Raw genomic sequence first — 19,937 nt, 5'->3', positions numbered from 1 at the left:
GGAATGACTATGAACAAAGTCAATTATTTTCCCACCCGTCTCTTCATAAAAGGAAATCTCCCCAGGTTGCTGGCCCCCAGCCAGTTCTCTCCAGCACAAAGGGAAGGCTCACTGCTGTCAGTAACAGAATTACTTGGCTCCTTCTCCCTCTGAAGATACTCTGAAATGGCATGAGCCAGGTGGAGCCTAGGGACATAAAAGGCCACAGTGCATTACTGATTGTACTTATTGGTTAATCACCCACACCTCAGTGCCCCACTGTTGGGGAATATTATTGTAAGATGTGTTACATTTGTTATGCTGTGGAACATTTGTTTTAATGACACAAAGATGTGTTGCGTTCTTCTATGTTGCATTTGTTTAATTCTGTGAAGCTGTGTTACTGTGCCTGTCTAAAACACCTGATAGTCTAATAGAGAACTGAACACCAATAGCAAGGCAGGAGAAAGGATAGGTGGGATTGGCAGGCAAAGAGAATAAATAGAAGGAGAAATCTGGGAGGAGAAAAAGAAGAAAGAACAAGAGAACAAGGAGAGGAGGATGCTAGGGGCCAGCCACCCAGCCACCCAGCCAGCCACAGAGTAGGAGTGAAAGTAAGATTACAAAAGCAAGAAAAGGAAAAAGCCCAGAGGCAAAGTAGATGGGATAATTTAAAGTTAAAAAGAGCTGGCAAAAACAAGCCAAGCTAAAGCCAGGCATTTATAATCCCTGCATGATTTATCTGGGAGTTAGGTGGCGGGCCCCCCAAAAGAGTAAAAAATACCAACAACACCCCACTATTTGAAACAAAACCCAGCTTTCAAGCACTAGCTGTGTGGACAGGACAATTTCTTATCCTCTCTATACCACCATTTTCTCATTTGTTGAATGAATGTATTAACAACATCCCCTTGATAGGTAAGGCATTTAGACTAATGCTTAACACATAGAAAATACATAATGCAGGTTACCCACACATTATTATTTCCTAAAATAAACCATTTTCCTAAGTACATCACCAGTGAATAATGGTGTCTGAGTCCTTTGGTACTGCAGGGCTGAGGCTGTCAGGTTAGGAGGACACTGTGTCACCCCTTCCCAGGAAAATCCCCTTCCTGAGTGAGATGCCTTTCTCATTACAAAAGTCAATATGTACTTTTCCATGACAGAACAATTGAATCAGGAAGAATGAGAGAGGATTGAAAGGTGGGACATATGGCAGGGAAGAATAATCTTTGATTTGAAAATCTAATGCATCTCTCCATTGCATGGGCTACACCATGGCCTACCAGCAGACTGGAAGGGAAGACAGAACCCTGACTATGCCAAGGACACAGCCTGAGCACAGTAGGAAATGGTGGAAAAAACAATTCCAAGAAAAAGATGTAGGACACGAACCATGGACTGGAGAGAGGACCTTTTAATGCTCCAACACTGGGAAAGGGCTAGGAAAACTCTAGAATATATAAGACATGGAATATTCTGCACCCATGAAAGCTTATGTCTGTGAAAAAGCATATAACCATGTGAAGGAAAGCTTGAATGGTATAACTTTAAAACAGATTTCTTCCCTAAATTAATTGAGTAACATCTGTAGAAAAAAAAAGTAATTAGTCTATCTGTTTATTTTGGCTCAGGAAAACCATCTATGAAAACTAAGCCTGTTAGGAAATATAACACTGTCATGGGCTGAATACTTATATTCTGCTCAAAGCCATTTGTTAAAAATCCTACTCCACAAAGTGATATTAGGAGTTGGGGCCTTTGTCTGTGACAGCCCTCCTGAGTGAGATGGAAAAGAAAGGAAAGAAAGGAAGGAAGGAAGGAAGAAAACAAAGAAAAGGCAGAAGCCCCAGAAAGATCCTTTGTTCTTTCTAATATGTGAGGACACATGGGAAGGTGGCTGTCTATGAACCAGAAAACTGATGCCACGGCCAGCTCATTGATCTTGAACTTCTTAGTGTTATAAACTGGGAAACTGGTTCTGTTGTTTATAAGCTGTGCAGTTTATGGCATTTTGTTACAATAGCCTGAACAGAATAAGATCAATACCTACAAGTATTATGTATTTTGCTTTCTGCTTTCATGAACGTGAATCAAAGGCAAATAAGTCAGCTTTGAAATACTCATTCAAATTTAGAATGTTTTCCTCATGGCTTAAAAACAAAAGGAGATGGGAAGAGAGATAACTAGAGATCCGATTGCCTTGGTTTCTGAATTCCAAGTCAAGGTGTTGGGACTGGAGTATGTTGTACATGGGATGCAACTTGCAAGCCTGTGAACAGATATCTTAGGACCTCCTTTAGCAAGAGGAATAGGAAGGACTTAAGTGGGAGGATTCTGGGCTAAGGAGTTGACTGGGGTCCCAGAGACACAGTTCTCACCCTCCTGCCCACTCCCTGTCTTTCACTAGTTACATCAGTACAGCCCCACAAATCCCTGCCCATCACCATCATATCTACCACCATGCCATCATTAGAACACAGTGATTATGTAGGCATTATCTGACTTTAAGTTTTCAGTCAAGGGAAAATATAAAAATATAATAAATTGGGCTTAATGAAAACTGTGGGCTTCCTTCCAAAGTCATCTAAGCCAGGGGTCACAAACTTTCCTGCAAGGACTATATTGTCAATATTTTGGGCACTGAGGATCGTAGGGTCTTTGATACAATTATATAACTCTACCATTACAGAAAGAAAGGAGTCATAGACAATATATAAAGGATGTGGTTGTGTTCCCATAAAATTTTATTTACAAAAATAGGTGGGGACAGGCAGATTTGACCCATAGGCCATAAAAGAACAGTGTTATTTTGCTTAGAAAATAATTCTGTGATTTTTCTGTGCTTCTAAAACTCTCCCCCAAGACACTTCCCATGCACATACACCACCATCCTCACTCCATTTGGAGACTAAGTGTGATATTCCTAAGGATACTATAGGGCAGTTATCTCCGTAGCGATAATGAGCAAAGCATAGTGTTATAATAGAGGGACTCTGGAATTGGAACACTGAGCCTATCAACTGTGTCATCTTTTCCACAGCACATGATCTCTTGGAGTATCTCATTTCCTCATGGTCAAAAGGTCAACAATGTATACAAACTTACAGGGCTTCGTGAGGATTCAGTATTATGTAGGGCACCCATCCTAATGCTTGGCATGCAGCAGGCCCCCAGTAATAGCAGTTATTAGCCCACATCGACTCTATTAATAGCAGAGTCAGAGAGGACAAACCCAGGATGAATGCAGAGAATTCCCGTGTGAGTCCTGACTTCAGGCCAACACTCACTAGATGAGAAGCAGGGCTTGTCTCTCAAGCATTACAAGGCCAGAAGAGAAAGCAACATGAAGTTTGAAGACGTGGCTGCAACAAAGATTACTATCAAATGATTCTGATTAATCATTAATTAGCCACCCCCACTGTGTCAAATCCATTTGGCTGTTTATGGTTGGAGAGCCTTCTTGATCGCTGCCATCAAAGTAATGAGATCCTGTCGTCCTCACAGACTCAACAGCTGGTGAGTGGGAGATCCTTGTGTAAACAGCCTCCTCTGAGTCCATTCTCCCAGTCTCCAGAGATCCATCACCTTTTCCTCAGCTGAAAAATAAACACATCAAGAGAATGAGTGTTTCTCTACTTGAAGAAGGAAACACAAGAAGAAGCAATCAATAACCTGAGATAAATAATATGGGATAATCTTCAGATGTTATGAAATATTAATGTGGCTGAAAATAATCACATAGGAGACAATAAATAAAGTGAATGTCTGCAACAGCCTGGGTCCAAATTCTAATTGTACCCCCTTATCAGCTGTGATTTATGAGCAAGCTACTTAACCTCTGTGCGTACACTTCCCTAAGGAAAATAAGGCAATGGTGAGGGCCTTGAAGGTTAAAGTTGTTGTGTTAATTGTCAGCTTGACAGGCTCTGAGATCACCTGGGAGACAAGTCTCCAGGCACTCCCGTGAGGGATTATTAAGCCCCTGGGTATGCCTCACAATGTGAGGAAGTACACAGGTTAGATTAGATTATGTTAATAGAGGTGGGAAGACCCACACTAAAAGTGGGTAGTATCACTCCTTCCACTAGGGTCCTGCAACTGTGTATAAAGGAGAAAGCTAGCTGGGCATAAGCATTCACCTTCCTGACTGTGATGCAATGTGACCAACCATGATGGCCTAGACCCTAGACTGTGAGCCAAACAAACAAAACAAAAAACAACAAAAAAATGCATCTCCCTTTGTTTTGGGTATTGTATCACAGCCACAGAAAAGTAACTGATGCTGTTGTTGCGAAGATTAATTGCATGATTAACCTGACACATGGTGTGGGTGCTGGACTCGTCTTTCCCAGTGTTGGAATGACCATTATTTTTTGATAAGGAGGTTTTTAGAAGCCCAACTGAGACAAACCCATGAGTTAAATTCAAAGCTAAACTGACAAACCTGGTTTTATGGTACCCTTAAAGACCCAAACCTGAAACACAAATAGAAATACGGCTTTTTCAAGCCTGTAATTCACTTAGCAAAGGGACAGAGCAGACCAAGATAATGAGTGTTGCCACAGTTCACTCTCAGACAGTGAATGAGTAAATGAGCTGAAAAGAATGTCACTGTGGTGCTGAAAAGAATGACCTTATCCTTAGGAAATACACATTGAAGGATGGAGAATGGAAGGGCCTAGAGCAGTAGTTCTCAACCTGAGGGTTGTGACCCCTTTCATAGGGGTTGCCTACGACATTCAGAAAACAGATATTTACATTACAATTCATAAACGTAGCAAAACTACAGTTATAAAGTAGCAATGAAAATAACTTCATGGTCGGGGGTCACCACAACATGAGGAACTGTATTAAAGGATCCCAGCATTAGGAAGGTTTAGAACCACTGACCTGGAGGTATGCACAAGTCATGTAAGAAACAGAGGCATGAAGTGGTGTGTGTGTGTGTGTATGTGTGTGTGTGTGTGTGTATGTGTGTGTGTGTGTTTGTACTGTAGTGTGTATGTATTGTGGTGTGTGTGATGTGTGATGTGTGGGTGTGGGTATAAAGAGGTATGTGTGGTGTGGTGTGTGTGTGTGTGTGTGTGTGTATGTGTGTATTGTAGTGTGTATATGTTGTGTGTGTGATGTGTGGGTGTGGGTATAAGAGGTATATGTGTTGTGGTGTGTGTGTGTGTGTATGTGTGTGTAAAGGAGCATATGTATTGTGGTGTGTGCTGTCTGTGTGGAATGTGTGTAAGTGGTACGTATGTGAGAGAGTTTACATAAAAAAGGATAGAGAATGATCCTGCTGGTGGCATAACTCTTCACAGTAGGCACAGGAGGTTTGACAATGTGGAACCTGATGTTTTGGGTAGCATTCTTATTCTTACAGTCTCTCTACAAGTTTGAAATAATTTCTTGCGGTATTTAGGGCTTGGCATATGATTCTGGTAGAGTGCTTGCCTCGCATACTCAAGAAATGGGGCTCTATCCACAGTGCTGGGAAAGAAGTCTTTACAATCCATTAGGATAAATCAATGAAAGAGACCTACTTGAGTACTGTGACTCTTAAGCTAACTCATGACAAGCAGAAATGCGAAGATCTTCCTGAGCACAACATGCAGGGGCGTTTGGCATAGAACAAGAAGATAGAAAGTAGCTGTAAGATCCAGCCATCTAATGGTGTCTAAGAGCTCCAGATACACTCGTGTCTACAGTAGGCTCTGCTTCTTACCCTGTCCTAACCAGGCAGCAGGAGGCATGGGGAACAGCATCACTTTTCACTTCAGCATTTCAGTCTTGAGATTTTAGCTTCACATTCCAGTCACTGCCTCTCTGCTGACGTGCCTGTCTCAGATTTCTTCCCAATTTCAATGTACTTGGCAAATGGAAAATCAAATAAATCCCTGGATCACCGCTTTTCCGACCCCAGGCCCTCTCTCCAGAAATCGCAAGGCTCCTTGTGTCCTCCAGCACCTCCTCTAAACTCTGCTCTATGCTCTGATCATCAGCTCCACGCTTGTGGTCTTATACGTTGGAACACGAAGCTTCAACTTTCACGATCTTTCCCCTACTGCTGATAGTAAGGCTGCCTATAATTAGACTGACACCCAATCCTGATGATGCTTAGTTAAGGTCACACAGCACAGACAGCAGATTCAGCTAAATTTGTGATTTGTCTGAGATTGAGAGAAAACTGTTTTACTACTACAGTTAATTTTAATTTAGACTTTTACTTTAGAACAGTTTTAAGTATTTTTTTAAAAAGCTACAGAAGTAATAGAGTTCTCATTACCCCTCACCTAACTTCTCACATGGTCACATCTCAGAACTCTGTAGTACGTTTGTCACAACTCCTCACCCAGCATTGGTAGATAGCTACTAACTGCACACCATACTTTATTCAGATTCATTGATTTTCATAATGTCCTTTCCTGTTCCAAAAGCCCATCCAGGAAACTGTATTACACGTAGCTTCCCTTCTTTAAATTTGAAATACTTAAAAAGCCAAATGCCACCCTTAAAAATACTGCATAACCATCATAATCAAAAATACTGCATCATGATTTGATGACAGTTTGATGCCATCTTTCTCACTAACTTGAACATGAAAAAAATGCTAATATAATCCAGTTGATCCTAAGGATGAATGAGAACAGCCATTCCTGAGGTACCCATCCCATTGGAAGACAGAACAACATTTTTAAGACTCAAAGTTTAAGGCTCCATCTAATAGGCTGCCTATGAGAAATTTTTGCTTTCTATATAGTTTAGAAGAATGATTCTGTCTGTCTGTCTATCTATCTACATATTTATTTTGAGATAGTGATTTGCTAGGTAGCTTGGACTCACTATGTATCCTAGGTCGGCCTCTAACTCTTGCTCTTCCTGGAATTGTTTTTCATACTGGGAATTTGAAAGAGAACAAGAGGAGGAGGTATATAGGAGGGTTTGGATAAAGTAAAGGTAAGGGGAACGATGAAATTATAACCTCGAAAAAAATCTGGGCACAATGGTACATGCCTTTAACTCCAATACTTGAGAGGCAGGAAGATCAAGAATTGATCACAGGCTAATGACAAGGCCATTGGTTACTCTAAAAAACCTGATGGTGAGGCCCCAATGCTGAAGACAACACTCACTTATGTCATCAAATATGGAAAAGTCAAGCCGGTTCCCAACTAGAAACTTCACTGCTACTGTACATAGTCCTGGAAGGTACTTTGCATGATCCTGGTGAGAAAGGTAATCATCAATATCACTCAGCTACAAATGCTGCAACAAGAGTCACCCGCCTGCAATATATACTGGTGCAGTAGTGGCACAAATGTTATGGGAGCCACCAAGCACATTTTAAAATTTGAGTTAAGGCTCAACATACAAGACCACAAGCATGGGACTGATGAACAGCAGAGTTTAGAGGAGGTGCTGGAGGACACAAGGAGCCTTGCGATGTCATGAGCTGGAACCCATACCTGGCACTGTTAAAGTGCCCAAGAACCTGCGACTAGACAGGCCATAGGCCTAGGGGGAAAAAACTAATACTATTATTCTGCTAAAAGACCACAGGAATGAAGTGACTCCTAGTGACATATGCCATACCTATAGATCATAGGAATGAAGTGACTCCTAATGACATACGCCATACCTATAGACTAGTGCCTTACCTATAGATCATAGGAATGAAGTGACTCCTAATGACATACTCCATACCTATAGATCATAGGAACGAAGTGACTCCTAATGACATACGCCATACCTATAGACTAGTGCCTTATCAACTCTCATCAAATAAGCTTCTTGCATTAGTTGGGAATTAAAAGAAACCCACAACTAGATAATGTGTGGAAGTGAAAGACTTTGGAGCACTTAGTCTTAAATGGGATGTCTTTATCAAACTCTTCCCCTCAGGGATCAGGGAACTATGCAGAAGAGGAGGTGGTAGGATTATAAGAACCAGAAGAGAAGGATGCTCCAGGGAAACAGTGTCTTCCAGACACAACTGAACTGATGCACATATGAAATCATAAAGACTGTGGCAGCATGTGCAAGGCCTGCACAAGTTCAAGCCAGATGTGGTCCCAGCACTGAGTTGTGGAAGAAGACATGGGGCCTTACCCCTACACAAGAAGCTATTTGCAATGATACCTGCTAGGAAAGGGGAAATCAGTTTTCTTCAATGGAGTATCACTGGCTGCATGAATAACACTCCAGGGCAAGCCCCATGCCCAGGAGTTGGCCATCACAAAATGAACTCCGTGTGTGTGTGTGGGGGGGGGTGTTGTTTCATTTGGCATTCTTTTGTCTTGTTGGTTTCTTGTTTACTTTTATTTTCATGATTTTTATTTTTTAGAGAGAAAACATAAAAGTTGGGTGAGAAGGGAGGTGGGGAAGATCTGAGAAGAATTGGGGGAGGGGAAAACATGATTAGAATACATTGTGTAAAATTTTTTAATTAAAAAAGAGAGAGGAAAAAATAATTGGAGACTAAGTAAGGCATGGTGCTACATCATGCCTTTAATCCAAGCACTCTGGAGTCACAGGGAAGCTGATCTCTGCTATTGAGGCTAGTCTGTTCTACACAGTGAGTTCCATGCCGGTCAGTGTTACATACTGAGAGTGACGTGCAAAAAAGAAGGAAAAAAGGAAAAAAAAGAGGTCAGCTTGGGCTACGTAGTGAGCTCAAGGCTAGTGTCTAGGCTACATACCGAGCACCAAAAATGGATTTTTACCAACATACCTCAGAATGTCACTACTGGTATAGCTTTCTCACAGGCCAGGAATATTAAAGGGGCCTTTTAAAAACCGTGATATCAATACATATGATATGTATTCTGCCAGTGACTTTCATCTGACCCAGTCATAAGCAGGCAGTCTACATACCCTGCTTAGAGGCTCACTGAGTAACAGGCATGGCTGACACTATACCATGCTAACTTTAGGTAAAACCATCTGAAATGTGAGTTTCTAGCAGTTTCCGTATGGGCAGATCCACATTCCTCCTGGCAATCCCATCTTTCCTGGCTGGCTGGAATAGAAAGAGCAAGTTCCTCACCAGAGGACTGGTTTTTCTTTTTGTTTTTGGTCAGAAGTGGGTAATATTTTATTCTCTGTCACCTCTGTTTATAAGAACTTGATTTTAAATAGAATACTTTTTATCTGCTGTAAAGGAGATTATAAAGGTTCCAGTTAATAGAGATGTAATTCAGTTGGTGGACTGCCTTCCTAGAATGCATGAAGCCGTGGTCCAGTCACCAGCATCACATAAACTAGGCCTTGGTGACACCTGCCTGTGACCTCAGCACTCAGGAGGTGGAGGCAGGAGAATCAGAAGTTTATGGTCATCAGTGTCTACACAGCAAGTGGGAGGCTAGGATACATGAGACCCCATTTTAAAAACACAAAAGGTTTCAGTTAATGAAGTTCTAAGTCAGGCTGGAGGTTTGTGTCTTTAATCCCAGAACTTAGGAGGCTGAGAGAAGCAGGTCAAAGGCTGGCAGCCTGGGCTGCTGAGTGAGACCTTGTCTAAACAAAAAAACAAAACAACAACAAAGAAATTTTAAAATGAAAGCATCTTTTCCAGATGAAATACTTGATATAAAATAAAAATTTGAACAATTTTATGAATCCTAATTTTTATTCTTCCTTTGTCTAAATCCCCCATAGAAAATTAAAGGCTTTCCCAAAGAAAATCACATTTGTAATTTTACCACCCTAGTGCACTTATTTTCAAGTTTCTGACTTTTCCAAGTGTGTGTAGGTGGATACATGGATGTGGGGAGCGTGTGTGCAAATGTGTACACATGAAAGTGGAGGTCCAAGGTCAGTGTTGGTCGTCTTCTTCATTTGCTCTCGACCTTAGTTCTGAAGCGGGGCCTCTCACCAAACCAGAAGCTCCTCGTTTTTACTAAACTGGCTGCCAGCAAACCCCTGGGGTCCCCCTGTCTCCATCTCCCCAGCTCCAGTGGGACAAGTGGGCTTCATTTCCAACAGCCTTTTATGGGTTCCAGGAATCAAACTACGTCCTGACACGTGAGGGGCCAGCACTTAACCCTTGTTTTGTTTGTTTTGTTTTGGGACAGGGACTCAGGTATCCTACACCTGCTTAAAACTTGCTGTGTAGCCAAGGGTGACTTCAAATTCCTGACCCTCTTACCTCCATGTCCCAAGTTCTGAGACTATAGGCATGGGTCCCTATGGTGGACTCAGGCATCAACCATTCCATTCTTTTTGCCTCATGGTGTATTACAGACTATTTCTACTGTTCGGTGTATTTTTAATCATTATGTATTAATGAAGTAGCTGTATAATCCTTATTCAAGCATTTCTCTAACATGTTGCATGAAGGCAAAGATATGTGTCTCTTTTGCTTTGTCTATTTTCTTTTGTCTTGTTCTGTACCTCAGAACTTACTTATAAACAGTGCTGGCAAAAGGCACATACTTGGAATGTATTTGTTGAATGAAAACTAAATTTAAATTTAAACGGCTCCAATTCTTATTCTCCTTTATTGTTATTGTTATTACTATTATTATATCCTATTTCTTTGTTTTAATTTTTTTTCAAAGTCCTTACTGTGTAGTTCAGACTGTTCTTGAACTTGTGACCTTCCTGTTCCATGTGCTGAGGTTATAAGCTTGTACCACCTCAACTTTCTCTTAGGTAGTTAACTCCTTTCTTATGCAACCACCTTAATAGAAAAGCTTTTATGATTATTTTTGAACAAACAGGAAATGGTGTGAAGACCTTTCTTCGATTCTGACCTTGCTGTGACTGGTGTGACAGCATCAAAACCCCTTGTGTGTCTGAAATGGCTTTGTCCTACCCTCACACAGTTTCCAAAGATAGGATTCTGGAGTGCAAATATATTCCCTCCTAATTCTAAAATAACACCCTCCCTCCCTCCCTCCCTCCCTCCCTCCCTCCCTCCCTCCCTCCCTCCCTCCCTCCTTCTCCCCATCTCACCACCCACGTTGTGTACTGTTTTAGTGTTGAAGGCCCTGGAATTACCTATTTTTTTTCTTTTCTGTCTTCTAGTTTTTGTCTCGCTTTCTCAAAGACATCCTCAAATTCATCACAATGTATACAAGTTACTGGGCTTTGCATTCTTCTTCTATTTTCAATTTCTAAGATTTGTCCTAGAGAAGGCCAGGCGGTGGTGGCACATGCCTTTAATCTCAGCACTCGGGAGGCAGAGGCAGGTGGATCTCTGTGAGTTCGGGGCCAGCCTGGTCTACAGAGCAAGATCCAGGACAGGTATCAAAGCTACACAGAGAAACCTTGTCTCAAAAAACCAAAAAATAAAAAGATTTGTCCTAGAGAATAATTGTCCAGATTACTGTTTGGTGGGTGAAGATCTGAATGCTACAATCTTATCTGAAGTCAGCTCTAGCTCATTTTATCTCTACTACTTTTATGTAATGGGCCATAGTGTCAATGTGGTACAATTAATCCAACTGTTCTGGACACCTGAGGTGTTTCCAATTTGAGGGTACTGCAAATGATCCTTTTATGACCATGGCAGGGGGCTTGTTTTATTTGCTTTACTTCTGAGTGTCTCACTATGTCCCCCCTGCCCATGACCTCTCCCACCCCAGTCTCCACAGTGCTGGGATTACAAGGCCTGCAGCATCACTCCTGGATCCCAACAACATTCCTGAATAAGTTATTTGGTGCACAGGTGCCTGTGCCTTTCAGCTCCCGGAAGGGGAACTGTTGGATCTGTATTTATTTTCAACTTTAACCAATAAAATGAAGCAGGTTTCCAGCATACTTTTCTGCTGACTTACTTTCCCATGAGTTATATATGAGAATTCTAGTTTCTTCAAAACCAGCATTTTAATTTTCCTTTAAACATTCCGGTTGATGGGTAGTGTATCTCATGTGGCTTTAGGATGTATGTCTCTAGATGTCACCAATCAGATGGCTGACGGTTCTCTTGGTTTAATTGGATGGAAATCTTGGACAGACAGAGGTCCTTCACTGCTGGTATCTAGCAGTTCCTGTTTCCCCCAGGATTTGGTAGTCCCAGCAGTTAGCTGATGTACAGAGCCACCTTTGGCAATGTGTTACATCCCAGTGAGGGTCTTGGACAAGGGGACCCTTGGTCCCCTTATCAGTGTAGCCTGTGTTATGCCTTGCAGCTTGGAGTCCAAGTCTCATGTGCTTGAGCACAGCTCTGTGGAGACCAGGGCTGCAGGTTCTCTCCTCCAGCTCCTCACAGCCTTTTCTCAGCTTCTTTCTCTCTGATTTAACTCCTTCCTTCCCACCTTGGCAGCCCTCCGCTCCTCCGTCAATGGCCACTGCCAAGCAGCTGCCCAAGGCCTCTTCCACAGCCAAGCAGTGGTTCTAAACTGGAAATTAGATACTAGTCACAAGCGGAGTCATTTAGGACCCAGTACTGGGTATGGGAAACTGGGTACCAGCTGCTAGGATGGCCTGAGAGGCCAACGATCAAGCAGTTGTAGCCAATAGCATAATTGTGCTGTGCCAGGCAGTACCAGGTTCCCCCCAGCTCCCTTGGGATTGTTTAGTCATCAAGCTGCTGCAGTGTGGCACATAGGGCACCCATCAGATTGAGGTGGGCAGCCTCCAAGTACAGATGCTATGATCCAGAAGGGAGCAAACCATTTTGGGGGGCTAGTGTTTGTATGTGCCAGGCACTGTGCACACAGCACCCCTGGGATTGATTGGTGCTGTGAGACCCAGAAACCATACCCTCCCAACCTAGGGCCAGTCAATCTGTGTAATGTTTTCAGCTTAGCCTTGCACTACTGAACGTAGGCAAGGCAAGTCTAGTGGAGAGAAGACGTCACTGCACCTGATGTCACATTAGAAGAGGCATCACAGTAGAGGGTCCCCAAGCCCGAGTGAACCCAAGCAGCCTGCTCATATAGCCATAGAAACGAGAGCATATTGGACTCATCACAGCCACTTCTTTGTCCAATCACAGCTCTGCCTCTACTACCAACGACAGCCACTAAGGCTTGTGTTTTGGACCTCTAACAGCCTTGCCATCAGTCACCATAGTTACTCTACCAGGGGAAGTGCTTCCGCTCTGGAACTGAGGCATTGTCATTGCAAAAATGCCTGGCACAAATTTTCAAATGGCCCTGGCTGGGGTGGGGTCTCCAGGAGCCAGGGTGATCTGCTGCTGTTCTTTGTGCAGCTGTCTCAAGACCTGGGTAGAGGTTCAATGGGGTTGGTGCAAGAACGACAGTGGTCTGGTTGGTTGTTTTAGCTGAAGTCTTTTTGTCAAGAAAGTTTGAGCAGTGAGAGAAGGTATAAGAGATGATAATTATGGAGTTCAATTGCCCCATCAGCGCCTTCGCTTATTTACAGAAATGAACACCGGAGTGCATACATTATAAACTTAAGGTGCTTATCATTAGAAGTAGTCTTGACTTTTAACATACTTTAGCCACATTTTCAGATTTTTTTATTTTTAAATAAGGTCTCATATTTACCAGGTCACCTTGTGCAATGACAACCAGTTTATACAGCACCAAGGATTGAATTCAGAGCTTTTTGCCTGTTAGAGAAACACTCAGCCGACTGAGCCACATCTTCAGTACCTGATTTTAAAATTCTTAACACTGTCCAATGCCCAGAGAGAGGCAGATCCCTCTGCCTGGGCTCGTTATGACTGAAACAACTAAGATCACTTTATCTGCTTATTGGGTATTGACTTTCCCCTGTGAAGTGCCTGTTCAAATCTCTCATCAGTTTAGGTTCTCTGTCCTTTTCTCATCCAGCCCCACATGTTGTCTTTACACTTTCAATGAGTCCCTTACCAAAGATAGAGTTTTCTAAGTACTTTTCCTATATTTTATCTATTTTTAAACATTTTTTAAAAATAAATATCATGAGGGATTTTAGTTTTTATGGTATCAAACTGAAGCCTTACCTAAGCAATTTCAAGAGAAATTGATCTAGAAGCCTGCCTTTCTGATCTAGATGTAATCAGCTGTAGAGGACAGTGAACATCTGTTCCAGGGTTAGGATTGGGCCTCTTGGGCCGGGTGTCCTCCACACTGAACATGAGCAGACACAAAGTTTACTGTTCCATTCTAGCGTCGTTGGCACCAGTAAGCAGGTAGAGAGATGGCAAGAGGAAGATCAACCTTAGGTGTTGGGACAGACCACATCACCACAAAGCTTTAGTCTCAGAAGACCATAGAACAGTTTCTTGGCCATGTTTTTATGTCTCTTCACTAGAGCCTGTGTGTTAATAATCTAATGTCATGGGGAGTAAGATTCTGTAATCCTGTAGATACCACCTTTCAACAAAGCAGATCAGAAAGTCAGAACATGTTATTGTACACAAAGAAGGTTTTTCGCCTTTAACAAGGAGTGGCCCAAAGAGGTAACTGGCCTACTAGCTAATTATTTACAAAGAAAGGGATTAAAACTTCAACTGTTCAAAAACTAGAGCCACCATTCAACTGTGTTTTTGACTTTGAACTAGCTAATAACTCTACATAGTTACCTTGCTGTCTTTGGTAATTTTGCTGCAGTTTATGTTAGATGTATGCTAGGAAGTAAAAAATCTAATTCAAGCTGCTTTCCTGTGTGCAGCACAACAGGTCTTGATAAACACATTTCAGATGCATTTGAAGGTATTGAGATGGATGTAGAGCGTTACACCTACCTTGAAGTCACTGGGATTTAAAATATTTTAGCTGAGCTAAGCATCTAGGCCTTATTTGTACATCTGTCTCCTGGATCCTGCTAGAGGTGATCAGAACTATAATCCTTGTCATGTGAACACCTTTCTTGTGACCCTCACATCATAGCAGAGAGTGTCAGTCACCTACTCATGCCAGGTGACAGATAAGAAGCATGGGTCAAGGTACCACTCTACTCCAGGTACTTGCTAGAGAATAAAAACCTATTCACTTTACTGCTTCCTACTGAAAGGCCCGCCCAGAGACAGAAAGCAGATGAAGACAGTTGTGACTCTAGAAATAGAGCCATATGGTCATTTACTCTGACTATGATAGGGTGGCAAGATCATTCAGTGAAGAAAAGAACAGTCTTTCAAGAGAGAGAGATGGAACACCTGGATCTCTACATGGAAAAGAAGACAGATGGACACCTCCTCCTGTGCACTAGGCAGAAGCTAACCCGGACAGATCAAAGACTTCCGGAAACCGTAAATGCTCAGATGAAAAATGAAGGCTGAATCTTCATGACTTTGGATTGGGCAATATATTTGTTTCTTTATAGAACAATAAGAGCATAAGAAACCAAGGGAAAGATATATTATTTGATTTTATCAAAATTAAAAATGTGTATGCTTCAAAGGATGTTATAAAAAGACAAAATTATAGCCCAGAGGTTGAGTCATGTGTCTGAAAAGGGTCTAGAGTTCAAAATATCTAAATAATAAACAAACAATCACCCACCCACAATCAGCAGGAAGACAACTGTTAGGTTGTTAGGTTTTTGTCAACTTGACACAAACTAGAGCCACCTGGGAAAAAGAATTCCTCAGGTGAGGAATTTCTTCCATCAGATTGGCCTGTGGGAGTGTGGTGGGGCAATCATTCGTTAGTGACTGATATGGTAAGGCCCACAACAACAAAATCAACCCAGGGTATAGAATTAAACAGGATTTTCAAAAGGAGAACAAACGGACAAGAGAGCTTTCTTTATTAAAAATGTTCAACATCCTTAGCCATTGTGGAAATGCAAATTAAAACTGCTTTAAAGTTGTATGTTACCCCAGTCAGGACGACAAAGATAAAACCAAAAAGACAACAAATATAGTTATGGATGTGGGGAACACTTACTCAGTGTTGATGGGAATGCAAATTGGTGTAGTTACTATGGAAACCAGCATGGCATTTCCTCAAAAATTTAAATATAGATCTACCCTATGACCCACCTATACCACTCCTGGGCATATTCCTAAAGGGCTCCATCTTCTACTATAGAGATACCTGCTCATCTGTGTTTACTGCTGCCCTATTCACAATAGCCAGGAAATGGAAACAATGTAGATATCCATCAGTGGATGAATGGGTCATGAATATGTGATTCATATGCACATTGGAATATCATTCAGCTATAATTAAAATTTTCAGATATATGGACAGAGCAGGAAATACTCATTCAGCTACATTTTAAACTATTATTGTAACTGTTATGTTTATTACATAAGTGAACCAAACAATTTTTTAAACCTATTCATTTACTTATGTAAAGTTGTTTACTTGTTCCCCAATTTATCCACTTAGTAATTTGTGAAGAGAGGGTGGATTTGAACTCGGGTTCTGGCAGATAATAACTGTGGCTTTGGCAAATTGTCTGTTTTCCTTGCTTCGGTGTTCTCACCTATAAAGTGGGAAGAAGGCCAGTTCCACAAGAGTAAATGAATGACGTATATGAAGATGCAGGGGTTTAACTGACTCATGAAATGTGCTCAAGAAATAGTGCTCCATGTCATGTGATTGCTGTTATCTTTAAACGTGGAAAATGATTTAGGAAGCACAGAACTGAAAATACCCAGGCAGAAAACTTCCTATTATTCCAGTCAGGGGAATTATTTAAATACAATATGCAAAAGAAGCTATTAAACACATTGCTTTCTTTGGAATTAAAGTGAACATCAATGCCATTGTAGGTCAAAAACAAAACAAAAATATATAAATGTTGATTAGAACTAATGCAGGAATTACACAATGCTGTTTAATAGCTCTGACACTGCCACCTTGAGGAATTAGTGCTACATTGCACATCCCGTGGAAGAGGAGATTTCATTATGAAGCTATATTACAAACTGGTGAGAAGATTCACTGGTCAGGGGCACCTGTGGCCAAGGCTGAAAACCCTAGTTCGATTGCCAGAAACTACATGGTGAGAAGTGAGAACTGACTCCCACAAGTTAATTCTCTGACTATCTGACCAGCACCTGGCTAGTGCCATGGCACACATACATAAATAAATTAATGTAATTTTAAAATTAAAAATATATTTGCATGCAATGAAGTGAGATAATAAATGGATTTCTTTTTCTTTCTTTTTTTAAATTTTTTTTGGAGGCAGGGTTTCTCTAAGTAACAGCTCTGGCTGTCCAGGAACTCGATCTGTAGACCAGACTGACCTTGAACTCACAGAGATCTGCCTGCCTCTGCATCCTGGGTGCTGGGATTAAAAGCATACATGCCACCATCACCCAACTATATGTGAATTTCTTAATCATATACCTAATTTTAAAATTTGTTTTGGGTTCATTTATTTTATGTAAGGGTTTTGCCTGCCTGCACATGTATGTACCACGTGTGTGCCGGTGTTCATGGAGGTCAAAAGAAGTCCTGGGATCTCCTGGAACTGGAGTTATGGATGGGTCCTCTGCAAGGGCAACAGGTGTTCTTAACTGCTGAGCCATCTCTCTAGTTCCCACTTATCTATTTTAAAAATAAAATATTTCAACATAGAAAGTGATGTCATTGAAAGCTTAACCAAAAAAAAAAGAAAAAGAAAATAATATCTACCATTCTGTCATCACTATTGATTGACACTATTTTTAAACTTTGTCTTATTTCTCCATACTTCCTCTTTGTTAATACCACTACAGTATTTTTCATGCTATCACCTTATTCACAATGATTTTAATGGCTCCATGACATTACATTGAGTAATTGTGCCATAGCCTGACTCAACCATCTCTCAATGCTGAACAGCCAGGTTGCTTCCAGGAACAATGACAATGTGCTGTGAAAGTTTCTGTTTAGACAGATATTCGTGTATGTATCAATTAATCAGTGCACATTTGTACTGATCTCTCACACAGTACTTAGCTTGTGTGTACATTTTTGGCCACAGTGCTTACAATTGAGCAGAGGAAACACATTAAACAAATAAACAGAAAGGAATCACATGAGCATGATTTATGATGAGATGCTATGGAGAAGACTCTGCCATGATAAGATGGCAGGGTCAACCACTTGGTTGCAGAGGTCTGTCGGAAGGAAAAGTTTGGACACAAAGGCCTGGAGAGATGGCTCAGCCATTAAAAGCACTTGCTTGTCTTCCAGAGGACCTGAGTTTTGTTCCCAGCACCCACATCAGGTGGCTCACAATTGTGTAGAACTCCAGCTTCTGGGGGAACCTACACCCCTGACTTCCATGGGTGCCTACATTCACACACACATACTGAAAAGCATACACAAACATGTAATTCAAACTAATAAAAATAAACCATTTAAAAAAGTTTAAACATGAAGGCTGAAGAACTGGACATTTGAAAAGCCAAGGAAGACCATTCTAGGCAGAGGATGTTTGATAGCCTTCAGACTGGAAATTCTTAGGTGCTGTGCAGGAAACTGAAAGTCGGTCACTGTGCCTCTCATTTGGTAAAGCACACCTTTCCATGACACTATAAGGTGTATTGCACTCCCAATCTGTGAGAGTAACATGACTGATATTTTAGAACACTCTTGTTCAGACTGGAGCGATGGCCCAGTGTTTGAGAGCACTCCCTGCTCTTCCAGAGAACCCCAGGTCAGTGGCCAGCATCCATATTGGATGGCTCATAAATGCCTATAATTTCAACTCCAGGGTTTCCAACACCTTCTACTGGCCTCTGTGGGATCCCCACACATGCACGTGCACACATTTACACACACACACACACACACACACACACACACACACACTTCCACAAACAAAAATAAAATCTTAGAGAGCCATGATGCCTTTTTTGTGTTGGCAAATGGATTGGGAGGCTAGCATGTGAGGAACCAGTTGGAAAAGAATCTTCAATACTCACAAGATGAAATGGAGGATGGACACGGCTAAGTCTAAGGGCTAGACTTAAGATGGAAAGGAGTTATGTCTTATGTGGGAGCAAAGCAATGGTTAGTCCTGATGGTAAGAGCTTCTAACATGCATGGGATCTGTACGCAGGATGACAAATATAAGACCCTGTCTACATAGTCCCCATCCCTCGCTCTCACCCACACTGTGGGAGTCCTCTCATAGTCTCTGAGAGTACCTGGACCACAAATCCAAGCTCCATGCATACTGTCTCCTACAGCCAGAGCCAGTATCCGCCCTTGGGGAGAGTTCATAGGATTTGTCTGAAGGTGGGGTGAGTTCTAGAGTCTTGGGGTTTTGGAATGTGGTCTTGGGTTTTGAGTAAGCTGTTTCATTGGCTCTGTGACCTTCTTGCCCAAGGATTAGAGACCAGGAAGGGAAAAGCAAAGGAGGAAACATAGTGTTCTGGATCTAGAGGTGAAACCGACTGTATACAAAATTACATTTGAAAAAAATGTCTTAAATCATCCACAGGCAACAAAACCACACAGCACTGTACATATACACTTCTGTACCACTGTTCTCAAATTCTTCCTCCTGCTACTTCTCCATGGCTCTCAGCTTCATCTTCTACACGTAGTAGAGTCAACATCCACTTACCTGGACCCTTGAACACTACATTTCCTTCTATATTCAGGACGAATAAGTCCTTCAAAGTATTCATGCTTTCTTTACATGCTAACATTAGGCTGCATGTTACCAGTACCTGCTTAAATTAATGCATCTACAAGATAACTTCTGCATACTTTGTGAAATGATAGGGCTGAACGATGGGGAAGGAAATGTGAGAAGGCATCTGGGTTTCCAGCTTAAGCACCTGGGTGCACAGTGGTGCTGTTTGCTGAGATGGGGAAGGCCGGGGAAAGAACAGGTGTTGACTGCACTGTGACTCCTGGGCCTCATTCCCTGTCTAGACCTGGGTTAGCTGCAGGATTTAGTAATGGCAGAACAGCACTCAATAGCCTACTCACAAACTTGGTTAGCATTGGACACCAGGCCAGGTAAGTTATAATTCCTCCTTTATTTCAGTTGGTGATGCCACTCTTGAGAATGGACAAATAAAACAAAACAAAACAAAGACCAAAAACAAAAAACAAAACAAAACAAAAACTCTTAACTTTATGCAGCCAGCAGGCAGGACAGAAAGA

General features: G+C 41.7%; 1 protein-coding gene across 1 annotated transcript in view; it reads right to left on the bottom strand.

Moving 5' to 3' along the window:
- Positions 1 to 2,699: 2,699 nt before the first annotated feature.
- Slc44a1 (solute carrier family 44 member 1) overlaps positions 2,700 to 19,937 on the bottom strand; it is a 184,090-nt gene continuing 166,852 nt past the window's right edge. The window contains exon 16 of the mRNA XM_059254358.1: positions 2,700 to 3,581. Within this exon, the coding sequence (XP_059110341.1) occupies positions 3,567 to 3,581 (15 nt within the window). The 3' untranslated portion in view covers positions 2,700 to 3,566. The remainder of the gene's footprint in view (positions 3,582 to 19,937) is intronic.

This window comes from Peromyscus eremicus, chromosome 2 (assembly GCF_949786415.1).
Source record: "Peromyscus eremicus chromosome 2, PerEre_H2_v1, whole genome shotgun sequence".
NCBI lineage: Eukaryota > Metazoa > Chordata > Mammalia > Rodentia > Cricetidae > Peromyscus > Peromyscus eremicus.
This window is presented reverse-complemented; position numbering and strand designations above follow the sequence as displayed.